This window comes from Carassius gibelio, chromosome B18 (assembly GCF_023724105.1).
Source record: "Carassius gibelio isolate Cgi1373 ecotype wild population from Czech Republic chromosome B18, carGib1.2-hapl.c, whole genome shotgun sequence".
Taxonomy (NCBI): Eukaryota; Metazoa; Chordata; class Actinopteri; order Cypriniformes; family Cyprinidae; genus Carassius; species Carassius gibelio.
In genome coordinates this window covers 19,985,067-20,010,098 of record NC_068413.1, presented here as the reverse complement: position 1 = coordinate 20,010,098, position 25,032 = coordinate 19,985,067, and the positions used below count along the sequence as shown (strand labels likewise).

Sequence of the window (25,032 nt, the reverse complement as noted above, 5' to 3'; positions counted from 1 at the left end):
AATGGGTTTGGAATGGCACAAGGGTGAGTAACTGATGATTGAATGTTCATTTCTGGGCGAACCATCCATTTAAAAGAGAAACAACATTTACACAATTTCCCCTCACCTGCACGGCATAAGAAATGGCCAAGCCTGAGTATGCAGGAGGAATCTGGCCGTGCATGAGGACAATCATCAAAGCCGTGATGCTAATGAGAGCCACGCTAATCACATCCAGACGCACAGCTAGCCAGCGCATAGCGCAGCTGAACAAATAGAAGGGAGCCTGGTTCTGATCCAGCAGCTCCTGATACCTGGGAGAAAACACACAGACAATCCATCAACCAAGCTCACTGCAAGTCTAAGGAGAAGTTTAAAAAGAAAGTGATATCCCAGCATTTACCTTTGAAGGAATTCATCCTCTTTCCCATAAGCATGCACTGTGGTCAGGCCCTGAATGCTGGAGGCAATGTGGGACAGGAAAGGTGACTGTGTGATGTTGTCCAATCGTTTGAGTTCTCGAATGAAGACCCGAGAAACCACGTGCAGAACTATAAAGAGGAGGACCAGCGGGCCTACTGCCAACAGGAACCACGGGAACACGCTGGAGATCACACCCAAGCAGAAGAGCACCAGAAGCATGTTCTGAATGAACATCTCAGCCTGGAACGGCAGACGTGTGTCCACTGAGAGAAGAAATGTGAGAACAAATGATTGCATATGCGATATTGCTTTTGTACAACAGAAACAAGAAGTTATTCATGCGGAGTTACATTTTGTAATTTGCAGTGTAAAAACAGCATTTTTAAACAAATCAATGATTTATTGATTCATCCACAAAGACCGATGCGTCCCAAATCATGTACTTATGCACTATTTTATGACGTTTTGTAGTATAAATAGAGTGAGTAGTGCGTTCCAAAAAGATAAAAGAGCACTTTAAATACCCAGATGATGCACTTAAATTAGAGGTCCTGGAGGACCCCTAGTCCTGGACATTTTGTATGTCTACCTTATCTACTTATAAAGGGAAGGGGCTATCAGACTCTGATTATTAAAGACAAAACATCATGTACATATATACGTAGTGTAAAAGTGCATAGTGTATAGTGTGTAATTTGGGATGCAGTTATTCACTGAATGATTCATTAGAATGAATCAGTTGAGCGGATGACTCCGTGACTTACTCAGACTTGCAGCCACCTGCAGGTGGTTTTAATTTCATATTCAAATAAGCATTTCATAAGAAAAAATTAAAATAAACTTTTTTAATATTCATAATATTATTCATGCAATCGTAATTGCAATGTAAACACATCTCATGGCACTTCAGATGCAGCTTCTCTACCACTTCTGCAGTGCAAAAGTAGGTTTTGTTGATTTAATTTGGCTGGAAACAACCTATAGTGTCTTGTTATTCTAATTACATTTATTGATTAAATATAAGAGTTTGACAAGATGATGCATGCATTAATAAGGTTAGAAGAAAAAACTAAAAAAAGGCAAATATGAAAAGCTGGGTCAACTGTCCACAACAGATGTATACTAGATACCAGAACAAAAACAATCGCTATAAATTAGCAGTTAGTCTAATTACATCTCCCTCCATCAGGTCCCACCTTCATCCATGTCTTTGGAGAACCGGTTGAGAATGCGAGCCGTGGGCGTCGTGTCAAAAAATTTCATGGGACTACGAAGAATCTTCTGAAAAAGTTCCTCATGGAGCCTGGAGGAGGCACGCAGAGTACCCTTAAAAAAAAAATACAAAAAATCACTTGCTGAAACATTGAGCTCATTCTCTGACACAGCAAGTCCATCATGCTAAACTGCAATCGGCATAAAAGTAACGATATGATGTAAAATCTCACCTTTACAAACACAATGCCTCTCAGTAGTTTGAGAAGGAGCATGATTCCCATAGACATGGTGTAGACCGCAGCATAGTGTTGCATCTGAGGGTTATCACGCATACTCTCACTCAGTACTGAACTGTTCCCCACCTGCACCGTCGTGTTCTGTTGAGCAAGACATCACACACACACTGCATTATGCACTTAAACATGGTAATGAATGAACATTTGTGTGTGTGTGTGTGTGTGTGTGTGTGTGTGTGTGTGTGTGTGTGTATTTATTAAGGCTACCCTTAACTAAATATTTGCCATGGGATGCCTGCAGAAGTAATGATTATGAATGTGTCCAGTAAAAACAGTGAGGCTGAATTAATGTCTTAACAATTCTTTGATAAACTAGTGCTTTATTTTGTTTTCAGTTTAAGAGATGACGTCGGCGACACTGCCTCGTCATTTCCACAGTAGTGGATGTGCCTTTAAAGGGACACTCCACCCCAAAATGAAATTTTTGTAAATAATCACTTACCCCCATGTCGTTCCAAACCGGTAAAAGCTTTGTTCGTCTTCGGAACACAATTTTATATATTTTGGATGAAAACCAGGAGTCTTGTGACTGTCCCATAGACTGCCAAAGAAGTTACACAGTCAAGGTCCAGAAAATTATGAAAGACATCGTCAGAATAGTCCATCTGCCATCAGTGTGAAGCGACAAGAATACTTCAAGGATCTGCTGTTTTCTTTCAAATTAAAGCATAATTTCATTGGCAGATGGACTGTTCTAACAATGGTTTTCTGGATGTTGACACTGTTATTTACTTGGCAGTCTATGGGACAGTCCCAAGCCTCCTCCTTTCATCCAAAATATCTTAAATTGTGTTCTGAAGACAAACAAAGCTTTGGAACGACATGGGGGTAAGTGTTTAATGACAAAATGTTCATTTTAGGGTGGAGTATCCCATTAAGCATGTTTCACATGGATTATCTAATCTGAGAATATTGTTTTCCATTTAAATTGGTTTAAATTTGAAAGTAGACATTTCACTCTCTTTAATAAGGCTGCACGATATTGGAAAAAACTCACATTGTGATATTTTGGATTTCTGGGATATTTATTGCGATATGAAAAAATAATATAATATAATTAATAATATAATTAGTGATTTCCACTAACAGTTAACAGCTCTAGAAAGAAAAGAGGGGGGGAAAAAAACACCGGTAAAGGTCAGAAGCACATTAAATATTTAAACACTTCTACTCTGGTCTCACGGAACTGAAGTCTTTCTGCCTCTCCGATCCGCCCATGGTCTCTTACCCCGCTGCCCTGTTTGATCCAGTAGCTGAGCCACCAGTTGCTGAAGGCTGTGCTGCCCACATTGAGAACAAAGAGGGTGAGGATGAAGAGGAAGACGGGCCACCCTCCTAAAGCCTGGATGTACACTCTGTACACCTCCCAGGGCACTGAGCCTTTCCTCTTCTCCTCCACCTGCATCAGCTGACCTGAGAGAAAACCGACAGCAGTGAGGTAAATCAGCAGCTAAAGCATGATTCAATGTGAGAACAGTGTGATTTAATGTTTAGCATAATCTTATTTACCATCATCCTTGGCTAATTTTTCTTTTTTGACAGATCCTGCCTTTTTGTTCTCTAAGGGTTTCTTTAGGGAACTCCCAGAGTTCTTATTCGGAACCTGAGATGACACAAAACGACAGATTTGAAAGCTCCACCATAGCTTCAATATGCAGGAAACACACAATGATGTGCAAGAACAGGTGTAGACTTTCAAAACTTCTGCTTTTGTATTTCGCAGGAGCAATAAAGTCATGCGGTTTTGAAACAACATGAGGAAATGATGATGATAGTTTTTGGGTGAACTGTCTCTGAACTGTTTTCACCATCTTCCCGATTTCATGCGTTTAGAGACAAAACACATGCAATTAAGGGATAATTCACCCATTTACAAACCCTTGTGTTACTCAACACCTTTCTTTATTTTGCAGACCACAAAAGAAGATATTCTGAAGAAAGTTTTAGATGTTTTGTCCGTATTATAAAAGTTACATTATTTTTCTAAACCAATATGTATAATCCAAGTCTTCTGAAGCAACACAACTGGTTTGAATGAACAGGTTAACATTTTTTTCCATGAACCTCATATTTCAACAATAGTCAAACCCCATTGGTTCTGGACCAAATACAATGATGTTTGAAGTTCATCCTGACATAAGGGTGAAGTTTTCTGACCTCAATCATGGGTGTTTCTCCCAGCTGAAGGTTGTTAAACATGGCGGCATAGTCTCCATTCAGATTCATCAGGTCCTCATGGCTGCCCTGCTCTGTGATACTGCCATCACGCATGACGATCACTTCATCACAGTCCACCAGATACTATCAACAAAAATAGGACAGGGTTTTTGGAAGCTGAATTAAAAATACATATACAGTACTTTTCACATGACCGGCCACGACAACATATTACCTGTAGCTGATGAGTGACAAAGATGATGGTCTTGCCACGCAGATGTTTTCTAATGGCATTGTTGAAGATGTGATTTCCAACATGGGCATCCAGAGCACTTAAAGGGTCATCGAGAATGTAAATATCCCTGTTGCTGTATAAAGCTCGAGCCAGGCTTATCCGCTGACGCTGCCCGCCGCTCAGGTTGGCACCACGTTCTCCAATCTGACAGAGGGAATCCAGCAATGTTTTTAAAACATACCTTCATTTATTGTTTGATCAAAGCATTATTATTGTATTAGTAGCTCAGGTCTGCAGCCCAGTGCACATTGTACAATTTTGGCCACAATTTTGCCAATCTAAGGGGCCATTTACATAACACGTTTTCAGCCAAAAACTGTAAACTTTTTGCATTTTGCCTGTTCGTTTACACGACAATGGCGTTTTGGGGACTTAATAATTTTGAAAGTTTCAAAGTGCACGTTTTTGAAAACGCCACCGTTTTCATTTCCATTTAAACACCCAGTATGGGAATCTTTGAAAATGATTACGTCATGCACATGTGTAGTACGTTAGGTATGTAGACAACCGCAGTACATGCCGATTTTATAAAGGCAAATGCGAACAAACATGCACAGCAATGGCAGAAAACATGGTACTGTTGTTGCTGCTGAAGAGTTTGCTAACGCTAACGCTACTCACACTCCACTGACACTCGCGATTTGAAACAGTCATAATAGACATAACTGAATCGTTGTCCTTCAGGAATAATTCGTGTGGGTGTTTAAATTGAGATCGCCATCTTTAAACGATTACTCTTGCAGCTATAATGTAAACACTGCAAATTGTTTTGTGAGGATATCATCACGTTCTCAACAGATCTTGTGAGATCTCGCGCCACAAGATCTTGTCACATCCCTATGAGATTTACTTTTTTGGACTGATGTTTTGAACCTTAGATTGCTAGAACAGAATGTCGTGTTCAGTGTGTGTAAAGCTGTGCAATGCATAACAGGGCTTATGAGTATCTGCTGATTTTTGTAGAGAACATGTTACCTCAGTCAGGTCAGCATTAGGGAGGATGGCCAAGTCTAGTCTCAAGCAGCAAACACTCAGAATTGCCTGATACCTGCAGGAGACAAAAAAAATAAATACAGGAGAATAAAATGTCCTGCATTAAAACCAAAAATGCTTATTCTTAATGGTAAAATATCAAGGTGTCATTACAGTTCTAAATATATCAAGAGGTGGAGGCTATTCAATGACTAAGCACAAGCGTTCAAGGTCATGTTTGCTCATTTTATTTTTGTGCCGAGTCACATTCACCAATCCACCTGCAGCCCTGATTCACTTGCTCAGCCCTTTAGTCTCTTTCACACATACTCAAACACATTACTCATTACACTGATGTAGCGCAACCATTTGGCAAACCAAAAAAGTACTGACCTGTCCAGTATTGAGGCCCATAGATACTGAAGTGATGTGTGGCCAAGTATGGTGACCTACAGTATACTGGGTATCTGTGGTCTGCATTTGACCCATTCAAGTGAACACACACAGTAGTGAACACACACACAATGTGAACACACACCTATTTTATAAGTCGTGCTCACTTCAGTCGTGGTATTGAAGGTTGAAGAGAGCACTTGTTATTAAAGGGTTAGTTCACCCCAAAATGAAAATTATGTCATTAATAACTCACCCTCATGTCGTTCCAAACCCGTGAGACCTCAGTTCATCTTCGGAACACAGTTTAAAATATTTTAGATTTAGTCCGAGAGCTCTCAGTCCCTCCACTGAAAATTTGTGTACGGTATACTGTCCATTTCCAGAAAGGTAATAAAAACATCATCAAAGTAGCCCATATGACATCAGAGGATCAGTTAGAATTTGTTGAAGCATCAAAAATACATTTTGGTCCAAAAATAACAAAAAATTATGACTACCATGCACACAGTTTCAATGGAGGGACTGAGAGCTCTCGTACTAAATCTAAAATATCTTAAACTGTGTTGCAAAGATGAACGGAGGTCTTACGGGTTTGGAACGACATGAGGGTGAGTCATTAATGACCATTTTTTTATGAACCGTGCCCACATACCATGAATATAGAATAAAAGTTTTTTTGTTTAAAAGCAGAGGCTGTTCTTTGTTTCTTTGTTTTTTGGCATATGGCATGTTCAGATATTCATACAACAGTTTATATTCATAAACTTTTGTGAAAATGATAAAAAAATGCTGCGTTGTTTTTAATTACTGGCGGGGAAAGAGTTAATACTGTAAAGCTGCTTTAAAGCAATCTATTGTTTAAATGCTATGCTAAACAAACATGACGTCACTTGAATGGAGTTCTGAATAGCAGAACTGGTGCAAACATATCCACAGCACTATGATCATATGCTTTCTTAACTGCTGTTTTCTCACTAGTCATATCTACGATATGCTTATCTTGTCATTGAGAGGAAAACGCGCAGCACATATTTACATATTCATCTAAATGCCACTCTCAGTAGAACAGACAGAAATGGATGTTCAATAACAGTACACTGTTGTTCATGTACTTTGAACTTCTTTAGGGAATAACGAAAAATAACTTTGCTGTGAGTATATCAGGGCCTCAACACCTTCCTTTTATTTGGCACTCACCTCTCTTCCTCCATTTCCTTGCCAAACAGGATATTGTCACGGAAGGATGCATTGAGAATCCAGGCCTGTTGCGCCACATATGCAAAATCTCCATTTACAGCAACAGTCCCTTCTAAAAGAGTCATCTGGGACACACACAGAACAGGCGTTACAACAGATAAGATGATTTCTGACCACATAGAATTGACGTAGCCTTCAACATAGACAAAGGACAGGTGCTCTGTTTTATGCTTCAAATTAGACAATCACCTGGCCAAGAATGGCAGAGATTAGAGATGTTTTGCCACTTCCCACGCTGCCACAGACACCAACCAGCTTCCCCTGAAGATCCAAACACATAAATGATCATTAGCATGATTATTCTTTGGTATCTCTACCATTACCAAATTAGCATTGAGAAAGGCAAAGACCTTTTGTATAGAGAGATCGATGCAGTGAAGAGTTCTCTGCAGCCGTTGGCTGATGGTCGGCACTTGAAGTGTTTGATCTTCAGGACTGGATGCCATGTCTACAGACACATCTTTCAACAGCTGGCCATGCGTTTCCTCTTCCAGGATCCCGTGATGTTTTGGGTCGCCACGCTGCTGGCGTTTCTTGCGACAGCCTCTCATGCCGTGGCCTACATAGGGTGTACCACGGGGCGAAGGCTGGGCACTGTGTCCACCTGTCTCCCAAGCCAAACTGGCACTGGTCATCTCGATCGCAGCGGAAGGATTCCTCGGCAGTTCACGGATCATCTTTACCTCGGCCATCACTAGCAAACTCTGAAGGACAATGAAAAAAGAGAGAAAACAGATTAAAGGAACTTGTCTCCCAATTTACAAGTGTTGAATTTAACAGAGTGCACTGATGTTCCTTGTCTTTTTCCTAGCTATAAAATCATTTCATTTGTCTTAGAATGTCTGCATGTTCATTTTATGCATGACTGAAGAGTGCTGCAGAAATGATGTATTTTTGTAGGCCAAATCCTGTGAGATGAGTGAGCATTTTAGCACTTCTGGTTCAATTGTCAATGGGTTTTTGCTTAAATGCCTGAAATATGGTCTGTGTTTAACAAACACAAGTTTTTTTATGTGTGATTTTTACGTTTTGTTTGTTGCTGCCATGTGTCTTAAGTTTGAGCTCCGTCACTTACATTTTTTATACATTTTTTTATCTTAAAAATCTATTTTACACACCATAATTTTCATTTCTATAACATGTGAATACATCCTCTATCGTATTCTACAACAAAAACAATCGGAACGCCTTGTTATCACTAGTTTTATTTTGACTTCCCGAATCCGCTATTTAGCATCGCCAGTGTGGTTACCGCTAATCCAGCTTGCATTGCTGAAACTCTATTCACACACATTACCATTGCTTTACTCAATGTAACTTGCTTTAATGGCGGTATATGTCTACCTTGGCTTTGAGTGCAGGTGTGGACACGTTGGAGACCATGGAGAAGCAGATTCACGACCCAGTTGGGAGAACCTGATGCTCACAAGTCCGGGATAACCCACCACCTCTACTCAGTGTGTTTCTCTGCACAGGCCAGGTGAACCCAGGACCTGATCTTCCCAGATTTCCTTCACTCCGGCGCTGGGACACCACGGACCCTGGGTGCATCCACAGCAGAGGACACAAGCCAGGCCCCGGAAGATGATCTTTTCCTCCTCCGTTCTTCGAGATCTCCACCCGGAGCGGCCTTGTTCCCCTCCACGAGACGGAGATTCCATCGTCCGACACGTCCGTGCTACATTAGCCGAATGTGAAGTGCACACTCACTGTTTCCTTGGTGCTCCTGTTCTCGATGTTTCTGCACAGATACCCGCGATCCTGAAGGCTGACGAGAGCCCCAGAGCAGTCGTGCTTCACACCGGGGTTAATGACACCACACTGTGGCAGACGAAGATGCTGAAGAGGGACTTCCGGAGCCTGATCAATACGGAGCACAGCATGGCGCCCGTGGCGACGATCACTGTATCAGGACCACTCCCCACGTATCGACGAGGACACGAAAGGTTCAGTAGACTTTTTGCTTTAAATTACACATTTATAATACAAATGATGCATTAGGTTTGCATTTACTGACCTAATAAACTCTTTTGGAGTAAAGCAAAATGTCACCGGGCCCACTCATCGTTATAAATCATACACTAGATTTAATTATATTGCATGGAAACGATTAGTTTCGTCGACAACGTCGACAATAAAAAATTGTCTACAAATATTTTTGTTGTCAAGTAGTCGTTAAAGTCATATGATCTAATGTAAGAGCCTGCAATAACGCGCTTAGACCAGTGTGGCGCTGTAGCACTTTAAGGGCCGTTTCATAGTCAATGCGAGAAACGCGAGCAAGCAACGCGAACGACGGGCTCCCATTCATAGTATAAACAGTGAACGCAAGCGTCACGGGTGATGCGTGTATGCAATACACCGCTTACGCAACAGGGGATAGTAGAGTCGGGTGATATTAGTAGAGTCGCGTCGCGTGATATTTAGATCACAATGGCAACTGTAGAGGAGTGTATTCTGTTGCTGTTGAACTATCGTATAAATGTGGATGAATACGTATAAGTTACCATAATTATAACTCTTCGCCCGCCATCGTATTCAAACCTTATTCTTCTGTAAACACAATATACTTGAATTAATGTACAATACTTGCAATGTTGCCCCCACCGACAACGCATAGTATTGCGTGAATTGGCGCGTCGCGTATCAAAAACAAGGACGACACATTTGGCTACGCACCGACGCATAATGGCGGCCGAAGCGTAACGATGCATACCCTCGGGGACGAGTATGCGTACAGATGCGTTGACTATGAAACGGCCCTAAAGGTATAGTTTGGTTTTCAGAGATCAAAGTTTGATCCAGCTAAGGACTGTTTTGATTTTCATAACCCTATAAAGTATTTTAAGAGAGATTGTGTTGTGAATATTAGATTATCCAAAAAATAAAATGTCTTATCACTAAACCTTTATTTAGTTTTTTATCCATACGACCCACAAAAATATATTTAATGTAATTAAATGATTAAATGGTTGAATAAGAGAGTTTCTCTGCCAGATAAGTTTGTGTGCCAAATATATTTATTTGTATAAATTAATTGTATAACTAATTACATAATATGACTTTTTTAAAGGTGAAGTGATTACCTTTATTTATCAGAATATGTATAACTCAATATTTTAACTAATTGCAAAAGCTGAATAATCAATACATTTCTACTGATTAATCAGCTAAATAATTGATGATTGGTTGATTAATTGACCCAATAATCGTTAGATTAATCGATTATCAAAATAATTGTTTGTTGCAGCCCTAATCCTGTGTATCACTGATATTAACTATATGGCTCAGCATTACACAGCGGCACTATTTTCTCTAATACATTAGAAGCAGTTGCCCCCATCAAATTGAAAAAGGTTAGAGAAAAGCATACTGTGCCATGGTATAACAGTTTTAGTCACTCTCTCAAGAAAGAAACTCATAGTCTTGAGCACAAATGGAGAAAAACTTGGAAGTTTTTAGAATTGTGTGGAAAAGCAGTATGTCCAGCTATAGACAGGCCCTAAAAACTGCCAGGGCTGAGCATATCCACAAACTCATTGAAAATAACCAAAACAATTCAAGGTTTTTATTTAGCACAGTGGCTAGATTAACAAATAACCAGATGCCACCCGATTTAAATATTCCCTCAACGTTTAATAGTAATGACTTTGTAGAATCTATATTTGTTACTGTCAATCTAATGTTATCTATTTTATCAGTTAAGAAATTCATAGTGTCTAATACTTCAGTTTCATCCATCGCACCCAAAGATAAACTGCAAAGCTTTACAACTATAGGACAGGAAAAGCTAAATAAACTTATCACTGTCTCTAAACCAACAACATGTTTATTAGATCCTGTACCCACTAAAGAGTTGTTACCTGTAGCCGAATGAACCTGCTTCTCAATATTATCATCTCATCGTTATCCTTAGGTCATGTCCCAAAACCATTCAAGCCGGTGGTTATTAAGCCTCTTATTAAGAAACCAAAAAACCACAACTAGATCCTAGTGAACTAGCAAAGTATAGGCCCATTTATGATAAAAAAAAATATGGATCTTTATGAAGAATTTCAGTCAGGTTTCAGGCCCCACCATAGCACAGAAACTGCACTTGTTAAATTTACAAATGATTTGTTTCTTGCATCAGATCAAGGCTGCATCTCATTGCTAGTTTAACTTGATCTTAGTGCTGTGTTCAACACCATATATAATGACATATTCATAGATCGATTACAAAACTATACAGGTATTCAAGGGCAGGCTCTACGATGGTTTAGATCCTACCTGTCCAAACATTACTATTTTGTTTATTTAAATGGGGAGTCATCTCACTTATCACCAGTAAAATATGGAGTGCCACAAGGATCTGTCCTAGGTCCTCTAATAATTTTATTTACATGTTGCCCATTGGTAATATTATTAGAAAATACGGGATTAGTTTCCACTGTTATGCTGATGATACTCAACTATATATCTCAACGAGACCAGATGAAACATCTAAATTATCTAAGCAAACCGAGTGTGTTAAAAATGTTAAAGATTGGATGACCAATAATTTTCTGGTATTAAATTCGGATAAGACAGAGATATTACTTATTGGACCAAAAAAAAAAAAAAAAAGTACACAGAATCTCGTAGATTACACTTTGTAACTAGACGGATGCACTGTTACTTCCTCTACAGTCAGAAATCTGGGTGTTATATTGGACAGCAACTTGTCTTTTGAAAACTAGATTTCCCATATTACAAAACAGCATTCCATCTTAGAAACATTGCCAAGTTACGAAACATGTTATCTGTTTCTGAAGCAGAAAAGCTATTTCATGCATTCATGACCTCTAGACTGGACTATTGTAATGCACTTCTAGGTGGTTGTCCTGCATCTTCAATAAACAAGCTACAGGAAGTCCAAAATGCAGCAGCTAGAGTCCTTACCAGGTCAAGAAAATATGATCATATTACACCAATTCTACAGTCTCTGCACTGGCTACCTATTAAGTTCCGTATCAGTTACAAAATATTATTACTTACCTATAAGGCCCTTAATGGTTTAGCTCCTGCGTACCTAACTAGCCTTCTACCACGCTACAATCCATCACGCTCCCTAAGGTCACAAAACGCTGGACTTTTGGTAGTTCCTAGGATAGCAAAGTCCATTAAAGGAGGTAGAGCTTTTTCACATTTGGCTCCCAAACTCTGGAATAGCGTTCCTGATAATGTTCGGGGTTCAGACACACTCTCTCTGTTTAAATCTAGATTAAAAACGCATCTCTTTCACCAAGCATTCAAATAATGCATCTCAATTTTGGACTGCAGTTATATCTGATCAAATGTGCATTATTATTCTATAGCTTGGGTTAAACTAATTTACTTGGTTGGAACAGCAGCTACGCTAATTATATCTCTATTTGTTTCTCTGTTTTGCCACGGGATTTACATCCAATTGTTTGTTTTTTTAAAGGATTAAAGGAGAAAAGTCATCTTTAATGCAGCACTCTACAGTAACATGATGTTGGCACAAAAAAACTAAACAAGATGGAAGAGTTTCTGGTCCAGATGTATGAAGCTGAGCAACCTTAAATGTGAACCCTTGTTCAAGAAGTCTTAAAGAGACTTTACTTCAGTTCTAAGCTCAAATAAAACTCTAGTTCTCTTGCTATTTCCATGTTTTACCCCTTGTCAAGTCCACTTCCATTTTGATATTCTAACATCTTCCTAAAATTGCCCTTTTATGATGGTATCTCCAACACTTTTGATGTGCAAGTTCATTGAAGCATGATGCAAGTCATGTAAAAGGGACTTTGTGTGTTTTTTTTAGTATCTGCCACTTAAACCAGAACCAGAATTAATTAACATATAATCTGCAGGATTAAGTGAAAGACAGAAGTGAGCTGGATGGCAACTGGAGCTTTTCAATATGGCACCAAGAATAGCCCCATTCCATCTTATATCAAACACACCTCAATGATTACACTTGCTATGAGAACAACATGCTAAATACACACTGCCAGAGAAAGAAGGAGAGAAAGCTCACCTTAAACCTATCAATGGCGACAGATGCCTCTGATAGAGATTTGACAGAAAATGGGGTGACCTTTAAGGCAAAGGTCATGGCATTGAAAACAGTGACGACAGTAAATGCCTGAAAAAAAAAAAGAAATGAAGTAAAGAGTCAGTGCATGAGTAAATTAACACTGTGGTGATACCTACACCTCCAAACAAGCAATGTAACCCTACCTGTGCAGCAGTAAGGTCATAACCTAGCAACATGTGGGTGGAGAATGTGGCCACACTGGCAATCACCACAACAATCGGTGCCACGCCAACTGTAATGCTCTGAAAATATCCTGTTTGTTGCAGAATCTTACGCTCCTCATCTCTAATTCCTGTTAGATTGAACAAAATAAGCAAAAACATTTGCATGGAAACAGGCCAAAGCAGGCTACTACCATTAACTAAAACTAAAATCCTACAAAAAAAATCATTTCTTTAAAAAAAGATTTAATTTTAGTTATTCGCCAAACAACATTTCTCATTTTCATCAAGTTTTAGTTGAATTTTTGTATTAAAACCACTAAAACTGATCCAAAACTAAAAGCTCAAATTTTATAAATACTATACACATTTAAAAAACTAATTTAATAAAAATGAAAAATGCATGCAACCATTTCGAAACTTAACATTTAAATGAAAACCAAAAAACAAAGCTAAAATCAATTCAAAATATTAACAAAAGGTATAATGTGCTAACAATGATTGTAACAGGACACTAAGCCAAACGCCAAAACAACTACATGTGTATGTATAAAATAAAGATTTAGATGAATATAAGAATATTGAAATAAACATTAACTGAAATAAAATAACTCAAATTAAATCAACAAAAAAAAACCTAACTTAACTAACTTAAAACATTACTACCTAAAATTAAACTACAAAAATTACTAACTTAAATTAAAATGGATAACATTTACAAATCAAACTACATTAGTTTATCAGTAATCCTAAAAAAATAACACCAAGCCAAACACACATTAAAAAAAACAACTTACTTCGTACAGCTTGAGAGAAGGCCTTCACCCAGGCATACATCTTAATGAACTTGATGTAGTTCAGAATCTCATTCATCTTTTGAACACGCTGGTCAGTCACAGCTACTCCCTTCCTCCTGAAGTACGCCGTCAGTCTGGAGCTAAACATCTACAGGAGAAACATTGGAGTTACAACGGAAACTCCCAATGGGAAAACAAAACAAAGCCTGAATGAAAAGCTCACCATAGTGGGGTAGAAGAGGATGAATACAGCAGATCCCAGCAGAGACGTCGGCCCCAATACTGATAAGTTGTATGCCATTCCCAGCACGGCCACCAGGGGGCCTCCAGCCAACAGGCTGCCCATAGCAGCGGCTTCAAACATGCGCTGCCCGTCACTCGAACACATATTGATCAGCTAAAGACACAAGTGACACATACATGAGCAAACTCCCCGAGACATATCGTAGACTGCCATTAAATATATTCGGACATCACCTTCTTTAGATATTTTGCTTCACTCTTCATCTCTTCACCATTCAACACCCTAGGATATCTGCACCTAACCTTCCTAAATGTCCATTTCATTAATCCAAAACTCCTCACCCTCCCAATCTCAACACCGTACCTCTCCCATGGACTTCTCCCGAAGGCTGCGCAGACGCAGTATCTTGTGGAAGGCCATGGTCAGGATGGCTCCTCGCAGACGGGTGCCGGTGCGGTAGTTGAGCGCCCAGGTGAGGGCGAGGGACCAGGAGCGAATCAGCTCGGTGGCCAAGAGGCCCAGCACCAGCAGCAGGCCGTAGGGCAGGTCGGGTTCGCTATTCTGCGTATACTCCAGCAACCGCCTCACCACAAACGCCTGCGGAGAGGGAGGACGAGCAAGGGGGCGACAGGACACAGCAGGCGTGACTGAGGATACAAACACAGCTGTGCACCAGCACTGCAACATTTACACTTCATAACCTTCCACATCATAAAACATCTTATTACAGCGTTGGTCAGAGAAGGGTAAAGGGATGCAGATCATTGTATGCTACGTGTGGGGCTTCGTCAGAAAATGCACGGCTTGTAATCATTGGAGACAGTGAGGGAGCGGCAACGTCTACTGAGAGAGAGAATGTCTGCCTTTGTTCTAATAGTTCGTTACCTTATGCGGCCCTTTTCTCTAGCCTTCGGGAAAGAACAAGAGAGACAATCAAACAGTACCGACAGTACCATCTGTGCGGGAGACAAAGCAATGTGATATAATCATGGACATAATGCCCCTTGTTTGTGCATTCAAATGCTTTTTTTTTTTTTTACCTACAGTCACATCAGGTTGAGGTACAGGATGGAGATGTACTTTTGATTTAACACCTGAAAATTAATATCAGTTAAATTAGTAGCAGAGTGTGCGGGAGCACAAAACACAGAGAAACAGTTCAACGAAAGTCATCCAAGCACACACATTCGCGCACACACGCCGTTCTCAAATCCCATGCACATACACAGTCAAGGATATGCAGACATAAACTGGGAACAAGGGCAGACCCATGTGGTTGAACACAGCTGCTAGATTTTATTAAGGAAACCTTGAATATGTAACCTTGAAACTTAAAACATCAGCAGTTTGTGAAATAAATAAATAAATGTACAAAGTGGAAAAACATGGATCAGGCAAATCAATACTTTGTTGTGAGAGGAAAAACAAAAGACATTGTTGCACAAAATAAGGTCTTTGAGAGTCCATCTGCGAGTTGTCATCACTTAAAAGCGGTCCCATTTTATTTTTAATCGAGGTTAGTGGGGCAGCGATCACCCTCCCTGAATGACCCATTTACACCGCAGCGGCCCAAAAATGTGTCCATGAAATTGGTCAAAAATCCAGCAACATATTGAGGACAAGAGGTGCGGGTCTGAACACGACCTGTACGCTCGTGAATCTGTCAGAACATGAGAGCGTTTCAGTCCAAAACCCCGGCAATATAAAACCCCCGCAAGTCCGTTTTCCGTTCGCTGGTATTTATCTGGAAAAGTCTGAATCAATTGTCCATCAGCGGAAAATCTTGCCCACATCCGTCATCGGATATACATTGCGCAATCATTTGCCCACCAGTTACCCAACTTTTCAGACATATCTTGCTGGATCATTTCAATACACATGAGATGGGAATTATTACAGAGATCAAATAAGAGAAGCGAAACAAAAAGGAGAGAGAATGCAAGAGAGAGAGAGAGAGAGAGAGAGAGAGAGAGACGGGCAGCAAACAGCATTAACTCTTGATCCAGCCCTGCATAAGAAACATGCCCTTACCTCCCAGGAATCCTCACCGGCTCTGCCTGCCGTGTGCTCTCCCCGCAGGTTAAACGGACACCCTGTGGAGTCTAAAGAATAGCCTCTGTCACATGTCACACACATGGGGACCCAGCGACCTCTGACCCCTAACTCCAATCTGAAACCCCCCCCAGACACCCACCTTCCTTTACAAACCACCCTTGACCTCAGTCATCAGAGCAAGGACAGGTATCTCTTCAAGGAGATGTTCTACAGGGAGTTGCTAAATATAGACAACAGGGAGAGAAAGGCAGTTGATGATTAAACAGAATCTTTTGATTGAAGCCCGATTTTCTCCAGAAGCCTGAGGGAGACAGAGCCTTGCTGTGTCGCCCAGGGTGGGACAGTGACAGAAGCTCTCCTTGAAGAAAATGTTAGCCTATCCTCGCGATCTAAGGAGACTTCTCTTTAGGCTACGCTTGTGCTACATGCAATGCCCCTAAACTCTCAAAGTTGTCCCCCAAATCTAGCATTTCATAGTGGACCGTAAGAAGATTTTTTTTCTACCTGATAATAACATCACAGATATAAAACACCTGGTACCTGGGAAGCAAGAGACAAACAGAAACTTGTACAATCATAGAGCAGCAGTTTTTTTTTTTTGACAGGTGTGATACATTTGTTTCCGTTTTTGGAACTGATGACTAAGTTTCAAGTCCTTTATCTTTAGGTTTATTAAAACTACAGGATGTTTATGATTAATAACATTTTGCCATAACTAACAGAAATGCTTTAAAATAAAATATATTATAGCTACACAACTGGCAGCACCAAACAGAACCGATTCCCACCCTGAACTCACGGCAAACGGGGACAAATCAGGTTGAGGAAGTAAAAACTCCATTAATTTTCTCCAGAGGAGAATAGATTTTTAACAATAACTTATAAACCTTTAAAGGCAGTCCTACTGTGAGCTACAAGCTTGGTAATCGATGGTTTTGTTGAAAGCATCAGTTTGCATTATTTCACCTTTAAAGAATACTTTTTTTTTTTAATTGGGAAAAACTACATCGCTATGCTATTATAATACTTATATATTTGTGTGTGTGTATAACTTACCATATTTTGTTTCTTTAGATAAAATGAATTGTGTTATATTTAGTGTCGTCAAACGATTAAACGGGATTAATCGCATCCCAAATAAAAGTTTTTGTTTACATAATATGTGTGCCGTGTATATTTATAATTAATAAATAAATACACACAAACATTTATGTACATATTTCAGAAATATATCTTGTTTAGATATTACATATATTTATTTATAATATAAATTATATTAATATAAATATAGACATTTTCTAAATATATACTGTATGTGTGTGTGTACTTATATATACATAAACAAAACACACATATATTATGCAAGCAAAAACTTTAATTTGTATGCAATTAATCACGATTAATCGTTATACAGCACCAGTTACATTTTAATCGATATATATTATATTTTTTATTCATTTTATGCAATGCTTCATGGGATTGTAATTCCTTCCCCCACCAATACACAGTTTTTGTACTTTTGTATGATTTGCAAATATTGTTTTGCTTCACTTTGCTTAAAGTTTGCAATGTTGTGATTCACCCTAATGCACTCTAGTTTGAGTTAATGTTGTTGACACAACAACAACAGCTCAAATGGCTTACGTTTTCATATGGTGCCGTTAGTGGCGCAGATATAACATCTAAATGAATAAAGTTCCCCCTTATTTTTGATGATAAAGTCAGACTATTCTGCAAAATGCAGCAGACAAACTGAAATACTCTTTTGGTGTTGGCACAAGTCATCATTAAGGCACTTTATAAATAGCACTAATGGTTAAATGAATTGGTTTTGGGAGCCACACTGGAAACACCACAGAGGTCAAACAGATCACTTCTGAGGACCAGTGACAATGTAAAACAACGCTGATTCCCCATCTGAACACTCACCTGAACATTTGAGGGGGGAGGATTTGATAGGTGGGTCTAAGCTCATAATACACAGAAAGAGCAAGAGCGAGAGAGAGAGACAGATAGAAGGAAAAAACACCAGAAAGACACAACAGAGCTGAGATGGTGTTACTTACTGGGCCACTGAAGCCTGCGAGTTGAGTAACCATAAGGCAGAGGATGGACAGCAGCAGACGTGTGCGGCAAAAAAGCCAGACCACACGACGAAGAGATGCCCCTTCCCCTCGTGACCTGACTTCTTCATCCCACAGCCCGGCCAGCCTGTGGAAATGATGTTTTGTTATCATGCAATGCATCTAGCAATTACATCAGGCCTGGCTCCAGGTCCAAGAAGTACCACTGTAACACCACTTGATTTGGACATGAGCCATGCCAGTGCAATGTATTTTTTAAGCACTTTGGAGTACTATGAAACTACCATGGTTCATCAATCATTCAGTGTAGTATTTATGGAAGTGTTACCATTTGGTATCAACATAGTTCTATATGAGAGAGTTGCACCTGCCAGGCCTGAATTACATATATTTTAGTTGGATGAGTGCTGTGATAAGAAGTCATATATCAGTACTGACCGGCGATGATTGACCTCACAACTCTCAAACTGTGACACAGCCCATATATCCTCCAGAAACAGCTGACCCTTCTTATGGGCCAACAACACCAGTGAGGTCAACCAGTTAAATGTCATAAAGGAGAAGAGGCCAGCGTTGTCGACTGGATGCTGATACCTGTGGTGACAGAGTGAAAAACAGGACAGGAGATTTGGATTAGTCTCTAAGCTGCAGCATTTTCATTCGCTCCAATTTGGTTTATTTTATTAGGGCCACCCAGCCTGAGTCACACGTGCTTTTCTCAGGGACACAGTGTATGTCTCGTAAAACTGTGTCATTTGAGTTTAACCACTGCACCATGACATTTTAATAGGGTTGTAATTTTACCAAAATGTGGCTTTTGTTAAAATTCAACAAAGATGTTTCTACTAGGGCCAGGTTGACCAAAGTAATTTCTCTATTTGAATTGACTCTTCGTCATAGATTCTTAAATAATCCCAAGAATCTATATTTTAGTCTAGACTGTTTTCAGTTGATTCATGAACAGCGCTTTATAAAACATTATTTATAGCATGCCTCCCATCCAATAATTTAATTAAAATTGAATCTTGGAATTGATATCTTTATCCAGACTTAGTTCATATATATGTTCTAGTCTCCTGTGTTGTCGTCTTTCCATGTCTGAATCCCAATTCTTTCACCATTTACTCAAGACATTAATTGATGGACTGGAGTGGGGTGGATTACTGTGATGTTTTTATCAGCTGTTTAGACTCTCATTCTGATGGCAGTGGTACCCATTCACTGCAGAGGATCCATTGGTGACCAAGTGATAAAAGCTAAAAGCTAAATCCAACAACACTTTCAACAGATTTTCATTTTGAGTGATCTGTTCCTTTAAGGCTGTACTTAACCACTCAATAGCTGACACTGTTATCTATTCAAATAGTTCAGTTTGTCCCCAGTTGTTTCATAAATTATTCTATTGGCATCTCAGGTCTATTGAGTCATTGACATTTGAGATCCTGACCTTCACAAGCATGTAGACATCTGAAAATGGACACAGTGTTACTCATCGTGATTGGCTAACTGAAATAACTGAAAGGCACACTGATCAGTAACTTTAGTACGTACTTGCTGGTGGAGCGGATGGGCTTGAGTACACAGACACTGTGGTGGTATTTGCTTCTCCCGACTTCGTCCTCCATCTCTTTTGCGTCAGCGGCATTGCTCCCATCCAATGAGAGGCCACCCTCAGCTCTCGCTGCCGTTTCAAAAGCATCCTGGGAGAAACATCAGCAGATCAGGTGTTCAGCTGCCAGGTTTGTTTTTGAGCATGGCATATCAGCATTTTTAAATGGAAAAATGTGACTATGCAAAAAAAAAAAAAAAAAAGTTGTTAACAGGAAGTGAAAGAAGACATGTTCATCAGCATGATTTGGGCCAGGAAAAATATCATCAGCGAAAAAAAACAGAGGAAGGAAACCAGTCAGACTCCTAAAACCATGCAACCCATAATGCCTTGGGGAAAAACCATTGCATCATGCAAGTCTTGTGCTGTACGTGGTCTTAAACACAGACAGCTGATAAAGCCAATAACTAAATTACGCACACATGTTCAAGTCATGTGTCAGGCCAAATACTTTATACTAATCAGTAAATAGTTTAATAGCCTTCTGTTCACACTAAACCTGAATTTTTGTCACTAAAGACAAAGCTTTAATAAAGTGGATACCTGTGAAAACTATTTTTCATTGTAGTGTGGACTGTAAAAACAATGACGCACATTTAGTCGTGACGCATAAACTGTATTAAAAGTTATCTATGTTTATACCTGTATTGTGCCTGTTATGTGCTATTCACTTTCACACTGTTGCTAAAGATAAGTTACTTTGTACGCTCTACATATCACAGTCCAGCAAAGACGACAGAAAATTTATTTCTGAAAAGCTGTGTTTAATTTTGGAAATGAGGTATTATCTAATTAAACACTGTGTGCACACTGGATAAAGCTACATTCAAAATTATTATTTAATTTGTTGAGAGAGTTTTAAAATGCCCCATCATGCCATTTTTAAGGTTTCTAATATTGTTTTGGGAGTCTCCTACAATATATGTTTACATGCAGTCAAGGTAAAAAAAAAAAATACACTTCTGTTTTCTCAAAATATACATTGAATATCAACTAATTTTCCAAAGATTTTCAAATGATTGGTTCAAAGCAGTTCTAAGGTTCAGTCTCTCTAAACCCCTCGTTACTGTGAGCCTACTCTGCTCTGATTGGTCAGTAAGGCAATATGCTAATCTGTCGATTCAATAGTATCCCGATACTGGTGTGGCAATTCAATAACTATTGTGATTAGATATCATTTATTATGATTTTTTTCTTGCTTATTAACATCGTCAGACTAGACGACGGAAAAATACTTGATCATACCCTTAAAGAGACTGTATATGATGAGTCATATTAACAAAAACAATGCGTCACATCTTTCTGAACGTTTATTTCAGGACCATACACATACGTATATTTTAAAGTACCAAAACCCTGAACTTGCACATGAATATAATAGTCAAATGTTCAACAAAATGAGTAGTAAAATACTTTATGAAATAAAAAAAAGTTATGTTACATTGCATACCGTTTAGCCGTGTTTTCCCGGCAGTCTGTAAATTCCACAGTGTTTCCACACTTGGGATTCAAAACGTAAAGGTGCAAAAAGAAATGTATTCACATATTCATTAAATTACCATGGCTTTAGCATTTCTGATGTAAAGAAATAGCCAAATATTAAAGATTAAGTGGACATTTGAATTAAATGATGCTTGGTAAAAAAGGGAGCAAACCGAAGGAACAGAGCGTAAAATTGTTGATTTTTTTGTGGGAAATTAGTGGCAGCCCTTAACATGAAAGAGCGAGAGAACCAGTGTTCAGCCATACATATGGGAAGCCAAATGAACTGAAAGTGGGACGAAACAGTGTGGTGTTACAGAGCTCGCACCGTGCGGCTCAAAGGACCGAACCATGCAACTGTGCTACCGAAGGAACAGTGGCACAAACTAATCTAAATTAAAATACTTAAACAACATATGCACACAAATACAGTTAAAACGCTAAGCAATACAATGACATGACTTTCACAATGGAGTTTACACGGACATAAATGTATTTAGGTAGATTTTGAGGCACATTACCATGAAAAACTAAAGTAATCCACCAAGTTTTCAGTGGCTCAGATGTTGGGAGAAAACAAAAACTCTTATGTTCAGTCCTACATCTAAACACAGAACACCTGGATTGCTTACGATACATTTTTGAGATTACAGCTGCTCAAGAGCGGCAAAAAAGGTGAACAGCATACAACACGGAGGGAGGAAACTATAGCAATGCAGGGCTGTCAATCAACCACCATGGCCTGGCCCAATGCAAATGGCTTGCCAAGTGAGACTGATTTGGTTTAAAGGGAATTAAAAAAGCAACTTACAAATGATAATACAAATAAATTTAATAATTACATATTTTATATATATATAATAAAATAATAATACAAATATACTTGACCCCACCTGCAGCTACACACTGTGACGTGAGCCAAAGACTACTCTAACAAACAAAATATTTTATAACAGGTTAGACAACAATAAAGTTTATGCTGCCCGCATCCAGCCGAGACAACAGTCGATTATATGAGCCACTGCCCTGGGTGACAAAGGCTGTGGCGTATTCTGCTGACATTCAGGCTAAGTGCTGTCTGAGTGCGTGTCTGCGTATATGTGTGTGTAAGCAAAGGCAGACTCCAACATGTTTTAAAGCCCATGGAGGCAGAAAAAGCCAGCTGGATTAGCTCACTAAAGGGAACCGCATGTATTTTATAGCCTCTCAGTTAATAGGCAGGATGGGCATCTTCAAACACTGCTAGTGATGCTAATCAAACAAACTACACTCCACTGAAGTCAGTCTCTCATCTACTATCTCCCATCATGAGAAATAAAAGGAATTTCCAAAAGGGTCTCCGCACCATTGGCGCTCAGGTTCTTAATATGGTAACAACAAGCATCCATTTATTAACATTAGTTAATTTACATGAACAACCCTCTATGCACACCTTGGCAATTGAACTGCCATTGGCTAGTAATTTGTTTTCTTGTCGCCAGACTAATATTGCAATGTATCTTGGATTCAAGGAACAGACACAACTGTGTGTTCCTTCTGGTTCTTGAATCTTATTGGCTAAGAGCCTTTTCCAGTGGTGCGATATTCCAGTGATAACAGAACTCCAACCGTTTCACCATTTGTGTCACTCCACTTAACAGTATTTTTCACAACGAGTGTCATGGCAGATGCCCAAATCCACAACCATTTTAGAAATACTAATGTTGTTGTGTCACGGATTGTAGTTTTAGAAGTTATTTTTAGGCAAGAATGAACTTGTTTGGACTTCAAATTTGCAGTTTGTTAATAAAGATAATGTCAATTTGAAAATTTGCTTCAACAAAAGGGAACTTTTGACGCTCTAGCGGTTAATAAACAGAACTGCTTGCGTCTTGCGGAAGAACATCGTAGCCGGAACTACTTCTCTCTGTTTATGTCTTTGAAGAATCACAAAGGTACTGGGTTACTCCGCCGCGGTACCCCAGAAGCAATCTAAAATAGTCCGAATATAAACACTTATTATAGGTGCACCCTAGTGATTCAGAACAAGCCAAAGACACGGTTTAGAAAATCGATTCATGGTGTACTCGCTTATTATATACATTTTTCTACATTTTGAACACAAACAAAGTTACGGGCCGCAGCTCTGATTGGTTGTTTCTTACCGGGAGCGACGGAGTTTCTGCAAATGGCAATAGGAGCACTGGGAGGAGCCACAGGAGCCTGATTTTTACACAGATTATCTGTCTCATATTCTACTGTCAGGACATAATGACAGGTTTAATAAATATGTTAAAAATATTTTTTTTACAAAAGTTCCCTACAGCACCTTTAAATCCATTACATTTTAATATTTGGCCACGTGCAGAAATGTTTATTTTGAAATCACGATGTAAAATACATGTCCTCCTGTGTTGGCAAAGGTTTATAAATGAGTTACGTTACAAATCTAGTGAGATAATACATACACCTCAAGTGTATTCACACATACAGTACTGGTAAAGTACCCGAAAGTTAACATTCATAGATCATGTGTAAACAGGACATTTTCAAAAATCACGTTAATTTATTAATTATCGTTTTTATCTTAATTATCGATAACTAATTTATGTTAATTATCGTTCTTATGGAGATGCTATGATTAGTCTGAGCTATTTACAAAGCTCCGCGGCTTTATAATTAGCTTTTCTATGTAAATATGAATTAGATTTACATCTTTGACCACTGCGCCTTGATTCATCAGAGCTGCGACTTTGCAATTCGATACTATTATGCACCTCTTGTGTTTATAAGAGCAAAACATTCTGATTTGCTAGTAATGTTAGTTTGGTTTAGAGGGAAATAGTAGGCGAACTCATGGACTGATAACAATCAACATTTTGTACATTTTTGTTAAATGTCAGTTATTTTTTCCACAGCCAAATGCTGCATTCAATTGTGTGATATTACTTCAAATTAAGTTTCAATAACTTGTATTAATATTACTTTCTTTGTATCAGTTATTATATTCTACTGTACAACAGTAATACATTTCTGCCAACTTTTCTTAAAAATGTGCAAGATTCTGTGGCATTCCCCATTAAACACTAAATTTAATTTTCAAGACTGGATTCTGCAAATCATAGCACCCAGTCTTTTCTGAATGAAAAGATCTGAGGACATTACACACGCACACAAATACACAAAGCTAGTTTTCTTCTGTCAGCCACAGCTTTAGCAACTCTGTCACAAGCTCTCATGGGAAACATGCTCGAAAAAAGCCTTATCTGGGACTGATCAGAATGCAGGGAACAGAACGATCTAGAAACCAAAGACACACTGAGAATGACAGCTCAGCTTCAAAGAAACAGAAACTGAAGAAACGAACTGTATAACAGCACTTTTAAATACGTTACAAACACAACAGTGAAATCCATCACATTATTTACATAACACTCATGTTAAAGTGCCTCGAGGTAAGTCTGCCTTGCGCTACAAAAAAAGTGAATCTGACATGTCTGGCTGGATTAGATGAATGGGAGAAGAGAGAAGGCTGTCGTGAAGCGTTCTGCA

At 39.1% G+C, this 25,032-nt stretch overlaps 1 protein-coding gene across 2 annotated transcripts in view; it reads right to left on the bottom strand.

Moving 5' to 3' along the window:
- Positions 1-25,032, bottom strand: part of abcc5 (ATP-binding cassette, sub-family C (CFTR/MRP), member 5) — a 40,299-nt gene that overhangs the window by 11,268 nt on the left and 3,999 nt on the right. Inside the window, exons 3-22 of one of the 2 annotated variants that reach the window (XM_052582766.1) lie at positions 19,962-20,110; positions 18,849-19,004; positions 18,393-18,537; positions 14,635-14,868; positions 14,251-14,424; positions 14,028-14,175; positions 13,213-13,361; positions 13,010-13,117; positions 7,341-7,694; positions 7,180-7,251; positions 6,931-7,055; positions 5,341-5,413; positions 4,306-4,509; positions 4,071-4,214; positions 3,423-3,516; positions 3,142-3,326; positions 1,848-1,994; positions 1,599-1,728; positions 383-665; positions 107-293 (exon numbers count right to left, since the gene is read on the bottom strand). In XM_052582766.1, the coding sequence (XP_052438726.1) occupies positions 107-293; positions 383-665; positions 1,599-1,728; positions 1,848-1,994; positions 3,142-3,326; positions 3,423-3,516; positions 4,071-4,214; positions 4,306-4,509; positions 5,341-5,413; positions 6,931-7,055; positions 7,180-7,251; positions 7,341-7,694; positions 13,010-13,117; positions 13,213-13,361; positions 14,028-14,175; positions 14,251-14,424; positions 14,635-14,868; positions 18,393-18,537; positions 18,849-19,004; positions 19,962-20,110 (3,261 nt within the window). Of the gene's footprint in view, positions 1-106; positions 294-382; positions 666-1,598; positions 1,729-1,847; positions 1,995-3,141; positions 3,327-3,422; positions 3,517-4,070; positions 4,215-4,305; positions 4,510-5,340; positions 5,414-6,930; positions 7,056-7,179; positions 7,252-7,340; positions 7,695-13,009; positions 13,118-13,212; positions 13,362-14,027; positions 14,176-14,250; positions 14,425-14,634; positions 14,869-15,156; positions 16,460-18,392; positions 18,538-18,848; positions 19,005-19,961; positions 20,111-25,032 lie in introns of those variants that run through there. The other variant, XM_052582767.1, reaches the window with a different exon arrangement.